We start from the raw sequence: 12,693 nt of genomic DNA, 5'->3' as shown, positions 1-12,693 counted from the left end.
CAAATAACTTTTATGTCCTGCTTTTAGACTTCTTAATGACAAAAGAGAGCAAGCAAAACAGGACCTCAAGGGGCTGGAGGAGACAGTTGTAAGTTTCAATGTGAAACCTATTGGACTTTTAATGGACTCACTTAAGAACAAACTAATTTCCTCCCCAATTATGTAACTTAACTGAACATTTAAGGTCATTTACCTGTAGAACAAAGACTGCGTCATGTAAGTGTAATGTCTGTAAATCTCTTTCCCATATAACTTTCCCATTATTGAATCCATGGTTCCCAGCATATACACCGAACACAATGTATTGTTAGCATTTTTGAAAGAAGCTCTGCAGTCTAAATAACTAGAGCTATATAATCTCCAGTAAACCAGTTAAATTACAATACAATTTGTTTGTAATTTGAAACTTTTGAGTGCAGTGACTGGAGAGTATAGAGTGGGTGCTTCAAGCAGGGAAGTTTTCATTGGCAAGTATCTTTCCCAAAAATGGCAGACCCCTCATCTTCTAAATTTTTCATGGTAGCAGAAGTTGGGAGGGGGGAGGACGAGGCGGGGAGGAATATATTTTCCATATAACAGACCAAGATCCTGTTCTGCTCCGCAAATGCTGTTTGCTCCGTTGTACATTATAATCAGAAGCTTTTTTTTTAAAAAACAAATGGATGTTTTTCTTGGATATGGCCATTTCCCCTCCTCCCTCCCTCTCCCCCAAAGCCCAAATCAAATTATATGACTTCTAATTATTTAAAGTTATGTTTGCAAGTGTTTTTGGCCGCTGGGGTTTGTGCTCATTAATTGCTTACTTGTATTTGTATATAATTAATGATTAGAAAGAGATAAAGCTCATTTTTAGATCTATATTCCTTAAACTGTCTAACACTGACTACTTGTTCTTCTAAAAAGGCAAAAGAACTTCAAACTCTCCACAACCTCCGAAAACTTTTTGTTCAAGATCTCACCACTAGAGTCAAGAAAGTAAGTTGATTGATCTAATTCACTGGTGTTTTTTAGATGTTACTTAAGGGTCCATTGTAGACATATTTAATGACCCAGGTTTATCCTCCCTAATTTTAAGCCTAAATAGTCGAGTTAATACTATTTGTTCTATTCTGGGTGTGATATGAGGTACAAGAAGGGGAAATTGTCCAAAGACGCAGCTATCGGTAACTAATGTTTTAAATTAACTGTCAGTCTCCTAAATAAGCACATTGACATATACGAGCTAGAAATTTGTCTGGCTGGCAGTGGCCCTTGTATGTCTTGCAATAGGTGTTGGAGTGGACTAAAGGATGGAGGGCAGTTCTGAAGAAGGGTCGCTGACCTGAAACATTAACTCTGCTTCTCTCTCCACAGATGCTGCCAGACCTGCTGAGTATTTCCAGCATTTCTTGTTTTTATTTCAGATTTCCAGCATCTGCAGTATTTTGCTTTTACGCCACCTTCTGTACTTTGATTCTATAATTCTAAATATTCCTTTAGTTCAATGAGTGAAGTAAACATAAGATAGATGGTTTGTAGAGGACCCAATGACCTCTTATCCTAAACCCATGTATTCAAAGGTATTTTTAACTTCCTGAACAAAAATATTGAGCTTTGATTTCCTGTATCCCACTTGGTAACTCCATATCTCTCTAGTCCAAACAATGGGAGCTTTACTTAGACATTTGGTTGCAGTAGATGTCTCAATACACTTCATACTGAAAGATTTACATGTAGCAGAAGTATAATGGATCACTCTCCAAATAATCATGTTTATCTTATTCCCAAATACAGGTGGTGCTTTCATTTGTTTCCAAATGAACACCACCAGCAGAGTTTTGTCTCAAGGATGAACCCATCGTTTTGATTGATTCCTTTCAGTCGCGTGTTGGTTGCTGATTGATAACTTTGCTTTGCATTTCTCTAGAGCACTGAACTGGACTCAGATGATGGAGGGGGGAGTGCTGCACAGAAACAGAAAATATCCTTTCTTGAAAACAACCTGGAGCAACTTACAAAAGTTCACAAGCAGGTATGAAGATAGTTTATGTCAAAATTCTGTTTAAGTCTGGAAATAGTCTGTTATTCCAACATTAAACACCCCATTATTAATGTCTTTCTCTTTCAAATATCTAACCCCCTTTTTGATTTAGAAGACACAATCTTTTGCCTTTCCTGTCATTTCCTTTTGATGGGCAAGGTTCTCAAACATAAAATTGCTGATATATTTTTTGTTTCACTGAGTTAGTGTTGACCTCATTACTGCTACAACTGCTTTTTAACTGTATCTGTGATAACTTCCAAAAGCAATATTTTCAGTTTATGCAGCTGAGGACTTATAAATTTCACATTGAAGTTTCATCACAATTGCTCACTTTGTTTGCATTTGGATCTTTCTGACACCTCTTTTCCTAGTTGTTTTTGTGTGTTTTGCATCTTTTTGTGTTCGAATCGATCAACCAATCTTCTACTGTCTGATACGATTCCTCCCCATAAAGAACTCATATTGGCGATTCCAGTCAGATATCTGCCTTCTTGAGATGGGTCTTTAGCTCAAAGTCATTTCCTAGTTTTAACTCTATCCTCCTGTAGGTTGTTTGTCTATTGCCCTCTGAATTTGTTCGCTGTGATGTGAAGTAAAATATGTCTTCTGTGGGAAAGTGTGAACTTGTCCATTTTGGGCGGAAAAATAGAAAAGCAACACATTAATTAAATGAGATTGCGGAACTCTGAGATGCAGAGGGATCTGGGTGTTCTAGTACACGAAACACAAAAAGTTAGTGTGCAGGTACAGCAAATGATTAAGAAGGCAAATGCAATGTTGTTGTTTATTGCAAGGGGAATGGAATATAAAAGTAGAGCTGTTTTGCTACAGTTGTATAGGGCATTGGTGAGATCACATCTAGAGTATTGTGTACAGTTTTGGTCTCCTTACCTAAGAAAGGATATAATTGCTTGGGAAGCAGTTCAGAGAAGGTTCACTTGACTGATTCCTGGGATGAGAGGGTTATCTTATGAGGAAAGGTTGGGCAGGTTGGGTCTGTATTCATTGGAGTTTAGAAGGATGAGAGGTGATCTTATTGAAACATATAAGATCCTGAGGGGACTTGACAGGGTGGATGTTAAAAGGATCTAGAGGGCACAGTTTAAAAATAAGGCGTCTTCCATTTAACACAAAGATGAGGAGAAATTTTTTTCTCTCAGAGGTTCGTGAGTCTGTGGAACTTTCTTCCCCCGAGAGCGGTGGAGGCAGGATCATTGAATATTTTTAGGGCAGAGGTAGACAGATTTTTGACAAACTAGGGAGTCAAAGGGTATCAGGGGTAGGCAGGAAAGTGGACTTGTGTTCACAAACAGATCAGCCTATAGAATGGCGGAGCAGGCTTGAGCGGCGGAATAGCCTACTCCTGCTCCTAGTTCGTATGTTCTGTCATGTGATTCCTGACTTGGGGGCATGACATCTATTGGTAAAATTTGCAGCTCCCCTCCCCGTTTTTATGTATCCCAATTGCAAGCTTCTTCTGTTCAAACTATGCCCTTGTCGATAAGCCACCATTCCAAAGTCCTGACAACCGTGTCAGCTTCTGCCTTATGTCACTCAGTGGCCTACAAGCCAAGAAACTTTGTTCTGTTGAGTTGATGATTAGACTGACCTTGTGGAGTACTTTTGATTTAGATTGTGGTTCTGGAGCTTGTATATTGAGTTAGGCCACAGATCAATCATGATCTCATTGAGTGGTGGAACAGACTTGAGGGGCTAATTGGCCTATTCTTCTTTCCATATTCCTATCATTGTGGCCTACGGTTGGGCTCCATTTTATCTACTAATGACACCTGTAAAGTGCAACACCTTTTGAAACTTTTAGTATCCTATATTGCCATCTACTAATGGTCAGTGTCATCATCACAGTGCCAATGGGTCTTTGTGTATCAAGAGTACTGTATAATTCCCTGACCATCCATGTGGGAGGTATGTAATGTGCAGGTAGCAGGGCAATATTTTGCCCTTTTGAGAACAGGTGCCTGAACTTTTTCTTTGGTATTTGTGTTATGGGGAGTTGCAAGCTTGCTCCGTTGTCACGATAGCAAAATCATTCATATTTTGGGTGAAAGGAACGACAGAGAATAAACAGGTCTTGGTTCTTGAGAGAATTGAATAGTTTATCTGTATCTTCTATTTACTGCGGGAATGAGTGCATGCTTCCTGCTTTTTGACTCTTGGTGTATCTGGTAAACTTTATGCCCAAACTGACCAGAAATGAGTTGAAATAATTTGCAAATAATTTCTTTGATTTTCCACTGCAAAATAAAATAGCATTAGACTGTAATTCTCATGGACTAAACAGCGTTGTCATCATTTCTCGGAGTTTCTGACTAGTTTTCTAAGGAGTGAGGGAGAAATGGATTCAAGATAATGCAATGTGTATGCACCACAGTATTCATAAGAAATATGGCTGTGAAGTGTAATTCCTTTCTTATGACCTTGTCTTTCTGCATTTTTTTTTAAAACAAACAGTTTGTATTCTTTAACGTGCAGATTGATTAAACCATTGATGCATATATTGTACTGCTAAATGATTGCGAAAAATTTCCACACATTGGACTGGAGGCGGAGCTCCCAGCGCCGGGCCAAACTGGCCTTTTCCTGCCCCCTCCCCCCCCCCCCCCCCCCCCCACAGAGCGACCCTCCGGTGTTTTTACACCGACGTTTCATGAGCCGGGATCCCCATCCCATGAGCTGCAGGCCAATCAGAGGGCCGGCAGCTCAGCAGTATCAGCAGTGCGACCGGGAGCGGTGTCCACTGCTGGTACTGTAGAGGCTTTGGATTCAGGCACAGCGCTGGAACCCCAGACCAGAGGTAGGTGAGGCGGGGTTGCTGGGGCCAGCCCAGAAGGCCCTAATGAGGGGGCGGGGCAAGGGGGTGATTGTGCAGTCCAGGGGAAGGTGGTCCTGGGGGGGGGGGGGGGGGTGAAATGGTTCCCAGTAGGGGTCCTCTGTGGGCCATAGATCCTCCGTGGAGGAGGGATCCACACAGGGAGGGTGCCTCATTTTACAAGGCTACAAGGCACCTTCCCGGCATGGCGGAGGCCCCCACACTGTTGTAAAGATCCCGGCAGCAGTGGGAAGAGACCCTTAGTTGCACGTTAATAGGCCACTTAAAGGCCTCAATTCGCCTCTGGGTGGGAAGGCTGACATTGGCCAAACCTGCCCCCAGTAAGATCACTTGGCGAAAGGGAGGCAAGGGCCCTCTGCCCCCCGCCACCTGTCGTGATTCTCAGTGCCCCCCCCAATCCTGTCTCTGACCCTGCCTTGGGTGGGGGGGGCCTAAAATCCAGCCCATTGTCAGGGAGATTTCATTAAAAAAAACTTTAAATAAAAGTGAGGTGTACGAACCTGCTATAAATTCTGCAGTGACCAGAGTGTTTACTTTGTCTGCTTAGATCCTGGGTAGGCGGTGACGTAGTGGTATTATCACTGGACTAATAACCCAGAGACCCAGGGTATTTCTCTGGGGACATGGGTTCGAATCCCACCACAGCAGAAGGTGGAATCTGAATTAATAAATCTGGAATTTAAAAAAAAAGCTAGTCTAATGATGGCCATGAAACCATTGTCGATTGTTGTAAAAACCCATCTGGTTCACTAATGTCCTTTAGGGAAGGAAATCTGTTGTCCTTACCTGGTCTGGCCTACATGTGACTCCAGATCCACAGCAATGTGGTTAACTCTTACGTGCCCTCTGAAATGCCCGAGCAAGCCACTCAGTTGTACCTAACCGCTATAAAGTCAATAAAAAGGAATGAAACCGGACTGACCATCCGGCATTGACCTTGGCACCGGAAATGACAACGGCAAACCCAGCCCCATCGACCCTGCAAAGTCCTCCTTACTAACATCTGGGGACTTGTGCCAAAGTTGGGAGAGCTGTCCCACAGACTAATCAAGCAACAGCCTGACATAGTCATACTCACGGAATCATACCTTACAGACAATGTCCCAGACACTGCCATCACCATCCCCGGGTATGTCCTGTCCCACTGGCAGGACAGACCCACCAGAGGTGGTGGCACAGTGGTATACAGTAGGGAGGGAGTTGCCCTGGGAGTCAACATCGACCCGACCCCATGAAGTCTCATGGCATCAGGTCAAACATGGGCAAGGTAACCTCCCACTGATTACCAACTACCGCCCTCCTTCAGCTGATGAGTCAGTACTCCTCCATGTTGAACACCACTTGGAGGAAGCACTGAGGGTGGCAAGGGCACAAAATGTACTCTGGGTGGGGGACTTCAATGTCCATCACCAAGAATGGCTCGGTAGCACCACGACTGACCGAACTGGCTGAGTCCTAAAGGACATAGCTGCTAGACTGGGTCTGCGGCAGGTGGTGGGGGAACCAACACGAGGGAAAAACATACTTGACCTCGCCCTCACCAATCTGCCTGCCGCAGATGCTTCTGTCCATGACAGTATTGGTAGGAGTGACCACCGCACAGTCCTTGTGGAGACGAAGTCCCGTCTTCACATTGAGGATACCGTACATCATGTTGTGTGGCACTATCACCATGCTAAATGGGATAGATTTCGAACAGATCTAGCAATACAAAACTGGACATCCATGAGGCACTGTGGGCCATCAGCAGCAGCAGAATTGTACTCAACTACAATCTATAACCTCATGGTCCGGCATATCCCCCACTCTACCATTGCCATCAAGCCAGGAGACCAACCCCGGTTCAATGAAGAGTGCAGGAGGGCATGCCAGGAGCAGCACCAAGCATACCTCAAAATGAGGTGTCAACCTGGTGAAGCTACAACACCGGACTACTAGCATGCCAAACTGCGTAAGCAGCATGCGATAGACAGAGCTAAGCGATCCCATAACCAATGGATCAGATCTAAGCTCTGCAGTGCTGCCACATCCAGCCGCGAATGGTGGTGGACAATTAAACAACTAACTGGAGGAGGTGGCTCCACAAATATCCCCATCCTCAATGATGGGGGAGCAAAGCACATCAGTGCAAAAGATAAGGCTGAAGCATTTGCAAGAATCTTCAGCCAGAAGTGCTGGGTTGATGATCCATCTCGGCCTCCTCCTGAAGTCCCCAGCATCACAGATGCCAGACTTCAGCCAATTCGATTCACTCCGCGTGATATCAAGAAACGACTGAAGGCACTGGATACTGCAAAAGCTATGAGCCCTGACAATATTCCGGCAATAGTACTGAAGACCTGTGCTCCAGAACCTGCCGTGCCCCTAGCCAAGCTGTTCCAGTACAGCTACAACACTGGCATCTACCCTGCAATGTGGAAAATTGCCCAGGTATGTCCTGTACACAAAAAGCAGGACAAGTCCAACCCGGCCAATTACCGCCCCATCAGCCTACTCTCAATCATCAGTAAAGTGATGGAAGGTGTCATCAACAGTGCCATCAAGCGGCACTTGCTTAGCAATAACCTGCTCAGTGACGCTCAGTTTGGGTTCCGCCAGTGCCACTCAGCTCCTGACCTCATTACAGCCTTGGTTCAAACATGGACAAAAGAGCTGAACTCAAGATGTGAGGTGAGAGTCACTGCCCTTAACATCAAGGCAGCATTTGACCGAGTATGGCATCAAGGAGCCCCAGCAAAACTGAGGTCAATGGGAATCAGGGGGAAAACGCTCCGCTGGCTGGAATCATACCTCGCACAAAGGAAGATGGTTGTGGTTGTTGGAGGTCAATCATCTGAGCTCCAGGACATCACTGCAGGAGTTCCTCAGGGTCTTGGGCCCAACCATCTTCAGCTGCTTCATCAAAGACCTTCCTTCAATCATAAGGTCAGAAGTGGGGATGTTCGCTGATGATTGCACAATGTTCAGCACCATTCGTGAGTCCTCAGAAACTGAAGCAGTCCGTGTAGAAATGCAGCAAGACCTGGACAATATCCAGGCTTGGGCTAATAAGTGGCAAGTAACATTCGCGCCACACAAGTGCCAGGTAATAAACATCTCCAACAAGAGAGAATCTAACCATCTCCTTGACATTCAAAGGCATTACCATCGCTGAATCCCCTACTATCAACATCCTAGGGGTTACCATTGACCAGAAACTGAACTGGAGTTGCCATATAAATACCGTGGCTACAAGAGCAGGTCAGAGGCTAGGAATACTGAGGCGAGTAACTCACCTCCTGACTCCCCAAAGCCTGTCCACCATCTACAAGGCACAAGTCAGGAGTGTGATGGAATACTCTCCACCTGCCTGGATGGGTGCAGCTCCAACAACACTCAAGAAGCTTGACACCATCCAGGACAAAGCAGCCCGCTTGATTGGCACCCCATCTACAAACATTCACTCCCTCCACCACCGACACACAGTGGCAGCAGTGTGTACCATCTACAAGATGCACTGCAGCAATGCACCAAGGCTCCTTAGACAGCACCTTCTAAACCCGCGACCACTACCAACTAGAAGGACAAGGGCAACAAATACATGGGAACACCACCACCTGCAAGTTCCCCTCCAAGTCACACACCATCCTGACTTGGAACTATATCGCCGTTCCTTCACTGTTGCTGGGTCAAAATCCTGGAACTCCCTTCCTAACAGCACTGTGGGTGTGCCTACCCCACATGGACTGCAGCGGTTCAAGAAGGCAGCTCACCACCATCTTCTCAAGGGCATTTAGGGATGGGCAATAAATGCTGGCCTGGCCAGCAACGCCCACATCCCATGAATGAATTTAAAAAAAAATCAATGTCCTCAACTCTATTAAAATCTATTGGCTTATTGTGCATTATACCATTCCAGTATTTCTTTTCATTTGGTAGTTGTGGGTAATTTTAACTTTGGACACTAGTGCCAAACAGCCAATATCGGTTAAGCTGCCTGATAAACATCTCTTCTGATTTTCATTGTCTGGAAATGAAAATCGGGACAGATTTGTAATGGGAGGTTGATCGAATATTGCCCATTTGCCACCATCAGCCAAAGTCAAAATTTACCGTCAGTTATCCTGTGGTTCATTGTCATCCATTTAGTTCGTTTTCTCTTCCAGCTGGTTCGTGACAATGCAGACCTTCGTTGTGAGCTTCCTAAGTTGGAAAAACGACTTCGGGCTACAGCTGAGAGAGTTAAAGCATTGGAGAGTGCATTGAAAGAAGCCAAGGAGAGTGCCATGAGGGACCGCAAACGTTACCATCAGGAAGTCGATCGAATCAAGGAAGCAGTACGAGCCAAAAACATGGCCAGGCGGGCACATTCAGCTCAGATTGGTGAGGGGCTTTGCTGCATTCTTATCACTTGTGTTGTGTATGTAGGCTTGTCATGCTTGGCTTATGAAAGTTTATTAATGCTAAGAGTGCCAGAAAAGCCAAGTTTCTCCAAGTTTGTGAAGAAAAATCTCATTGTTTCTGACTGTACAATATTAATAAATGTAAAAGTAAGCAAAGCTTGAGCTAAGTAATGTGTTTGCTGAAATACTGTTCGTTTGCATGCTGCTTAATGTTGTAATAACTTTAAATTTATATCGTGCTCCACACATAAAGGCTTCACAAAGTAGAGGGATGGACATTGGGTAGCAAAAAGGAGAAACTTGGTGTATTGGGGGGGTGCGGGTGTGGGGAGGAGACTGAGTGCACAATTAAAATGATGAGTTTTTGGGAGGCTTTTTGAAAGTGTGGTTAGAGGAAACAAGGTAAGGTGGTTTGGGGAGACTACTGCAGACAGTGGGTACTTAATGATTAAAGGAGTGAAGATGGGGTGGAGGAAAGATGTGGGCTGGGACTTAGGAGAAGATTGCTTGATAGTTTAGATGAGATTGAAATGGATTCATTCGGGTATAGGTAGAGCTTTGCAAATATGGGAATGATGAGACAGTGTCTGTCTGCAAACCACTTGAGAAATGTGTTTATGACCCCATTTGCAAGTCATTTATATAGAAATGTAAGGCTCATCATTCAGGATCTTGATCAGAAGTCAGGTTGATCTAAAGGCAGGTGCACCATAAAGACATGGACTATTGCTGTCTTGTAAATGGGAAAGAATGCAGTTGCCCTTCAGTTCCATATGAACTTGCAGCAAAGGAGGTTACTCAATCCATTAATGATGGCAGTAGTTGTAGTTCAACTGTGATACCAACTTCAGTCATTGTGCTTTATTTGAATTGGATAGAGTAATACGTCTGATTCCCTTCGGAACGGTTCCTGCAGAAAGTGCTGGTCAGGAAATTAAGGACCTGAAATTCCTCATTTTCCTTCCATTCAAATTGATGGAAGGAAAATTAATCAATCCAGATGCAAAATTTCCAAATGAGTGCTCCCTATACTCCTCACCAATGGCGCCCAATCAAAGGATCAGGTCTGACACTTTTCCACACAGGCAATCTCTGCTCCCTCTCTGTTGACAACCAAAACTGTGGTCGGTATTTTTTTGAAAACTAAAGACTAAAATTTAGATTGAAAGAAAATGCCCCCCTCACCATGTTTACAAAACAACTAGTCTTGGGTAATAAATGTGGCCTTGCCAACAACACCACATTCTGAGACCAGATTTTACAAAAATCATAGGTAGAAAGTTCCAGTTTTGAGATTATGGAAAAAGAGTGAGTTGGAGTTGGAATGCACTGGGCCATGATTTTAAAACAGCAGGGATTCAGGAAGGAGGAATATCATGTGGGAGGGTGTATTTGGAATTCAACGAGCAAGTGAGGAGCACTGATTAAGGCCTGTAAAACAGATTGGCTCACAGGTTTTCCTTGTATCCTGCATGAGAGAGAGGAAGAGCATCTGAGAAACTTTCAAGTCTTGGATAGATGTGGGTTTTGAAGAGTTGAGAGTTGTTCAAAATATTGAAAGTAGGAATTACTTCATTGCTCCCCCAGTTACTTTCTTATCATCTTATTCAAGGAACAATGGGATAATTTTAATGCCGTAGGACAGGTAGGTGAAGGAATGTTAAAAATTAAAAAAAACAAACCCAACCCCAGCCCACCCACATCTGATTTTAATTGAGATGTGTTGTGGGTATGTGACTAACCTGCTCTCCAGAGACTGGTCCATCCTTAAAATATTTTAATGAGGCTGCGTGCCTCAAATTTAACCTCTGTTTCACATTTAAAGCCTGGGACCAAGTTTTCTGGGCTTTGGGAAACTGAAGGCTGAAAGGAGGTAAGAACGGCTGGATGGAAAATGTAAGTGCACTATTTGTGGGCTAGGGAGAGCAGGAGTGACCCATACCCTGGGCACTAAGATACTCTGTAAACCACCCCCTCGATTGGCTGACCCCTCCCCTTGCAATTGCACACCAGGCCAGGATTTTATCTGGGCGACAGGGGTCTCGACCACCAACTAAAGAGCTGGGGAGAGCCCCACACCACCTCCTCTGGGTAAGGGCCACCATATTATGTGCCAATTAGGCACTTAAGTGGACAGTGGAGGGCCTTCCCCGGGATTAAGGACCCTGGTGATGGATGTCCCGCCTGCTGAGAGCTGCCAGCCAATCAGAGGCTGCTGCTGGTAGTGGACTCACCAGAGATGAGGGTCCCAGGCCACAAGTAAGTCACAGTGGGAGGGGTTTCGTGAGTTGGGGGCCATGGGGAGGGGTGGGGGGGGAGTCGGCAGCAAGGGTGGGGGTGGCTCTCAGCGGGCTCCCCCTTCCTGATGCCGGGTCCTTCAATCAGGCACTAATTGCCTTTTCATGAGGGATGCCACCCCTCAACCCCCCACCCGCCCCCCCCCCCTCCCCCAGAGCCTGCAAGCAACCCACATGGGTTTGTTGGTCCTGCCACCTGTATGGCAACAGGTCTGCCCGTCGCTGGGCTAATATCGGCAGAGGTGGGATGAGGGCCTTAATTGGACATTTATTGCCTGCTTTAGGGCCTCAATTGACGGCAGGGTGGGAAGGCTGTCCACAGGCCTCCCCCCCCCCCCCCCAACCCTCCCGGACTTAATTTGGGTGGAGGCAGGAATGTGGCGGGTTCCGTCCTTACACTATCCTGCTCGATTATATGCTCTCGCCGACCTCCATTGGCCAGTTCCCGTCTCCCAACACCCTGACTCGGCTCTCCGACTGCCACCCTGCCCAATAGTAATCTCTCAATCTGGTAACTGATTGAAAAAATGTACTTAAGGTTCTGTCATTAAATTTGGAAGGACCTCCGGGGAACTGTATTTCCAGCTTCCTGGCCTTTAAATCTCCTTTACTGTTCCTATGATTATCGGTGCCAATATTTCCCAAAAAAGAAAACAGCAATGATCACGAATTAGAACATTTTTTAAAAAGTGCTTAAAATTATGACTCAAACAGCGTTGTAAGGTGAAGGTATATAGAGAAATGTTGTGATATTTCATATTTAGATGGAAGTTAATTTAATTGTATCTTGTTCTTTCATTTTAGCCAAACCTATTCGTCCTGGTCATTATCCTGCATCCTCTCCAACAGCCTTTCATGTTATTCGTGGCGGTGGAGTATCTGTGACCTCAAATCCTAGTTACTATCAGAATAAGGACAAGTAGTAAGTAGAATAAAGCCTAATTGAAATAATAATGGGCTGCTGCGCTGGAAAAAGTAATTGATCAGTGTTTTTATTATGAATATTGTTGTGTCTAAAAAGACATCTAATGTTGTGAAGCTTCAATCATTGGGCCGTTAGCATGGTGCTGAAAGATTAAATTCTTCATTTGCATACTTAGGTCTAGGAATTACTTTTGGCGATATTAGCAGATGATGCCT

General features: G+C 44.7%; 1 protein-coding gene across 1 annotated transcript in view; it reads left to right on the top strand.

Moving 5' to 3' along the window:
* Positions 1-12,476, top strand: part of kif5c (kinesin family member 5C) — a 149,303-nt gene extending 136,827 nt beyond the window's left edge. Inside the window, exons 21-25 of the mRNA XM_068034489.1 lie at positions 28-88; positions 904-975; positions 1,907-2,011; positions 9,020-9,236; positions 12,358-12,476. Coding sequence (XP_067890590.1) covers positions 28-88; positions 904-975; positions 1,907-2,011; positions 9,020-9,236; positions 12,358-12,476 — 574 coding nt within the window. The remainder of the gene's footprint in view (positions 1-27; positions 89-903; positions 976-1,906; positions 2,012-9,019; positions 9,237-12,357) is intronic.
* The last annotated feature ends 217 nt before the right edge of the window (positions 12,477-12,693 follow it).

Source organism: Heterodontus francisci, chromosome 7 (assembly GCF_036365525.1).
Source record: "Heterodontus francisci isolate sHetFra1 chromosome 7, sHetFra1.hap1, whole genome shotgun sequence".
NCBI lineage: Eukaryota > Metazoa > Chordata > Chondrichthyes > Heterodontiformes > Heterodontidae > Heterodontus > Heterodontus francisci.
This window is presented reverse-complemented; position numbering and strand designations above follow the sequence as displayed.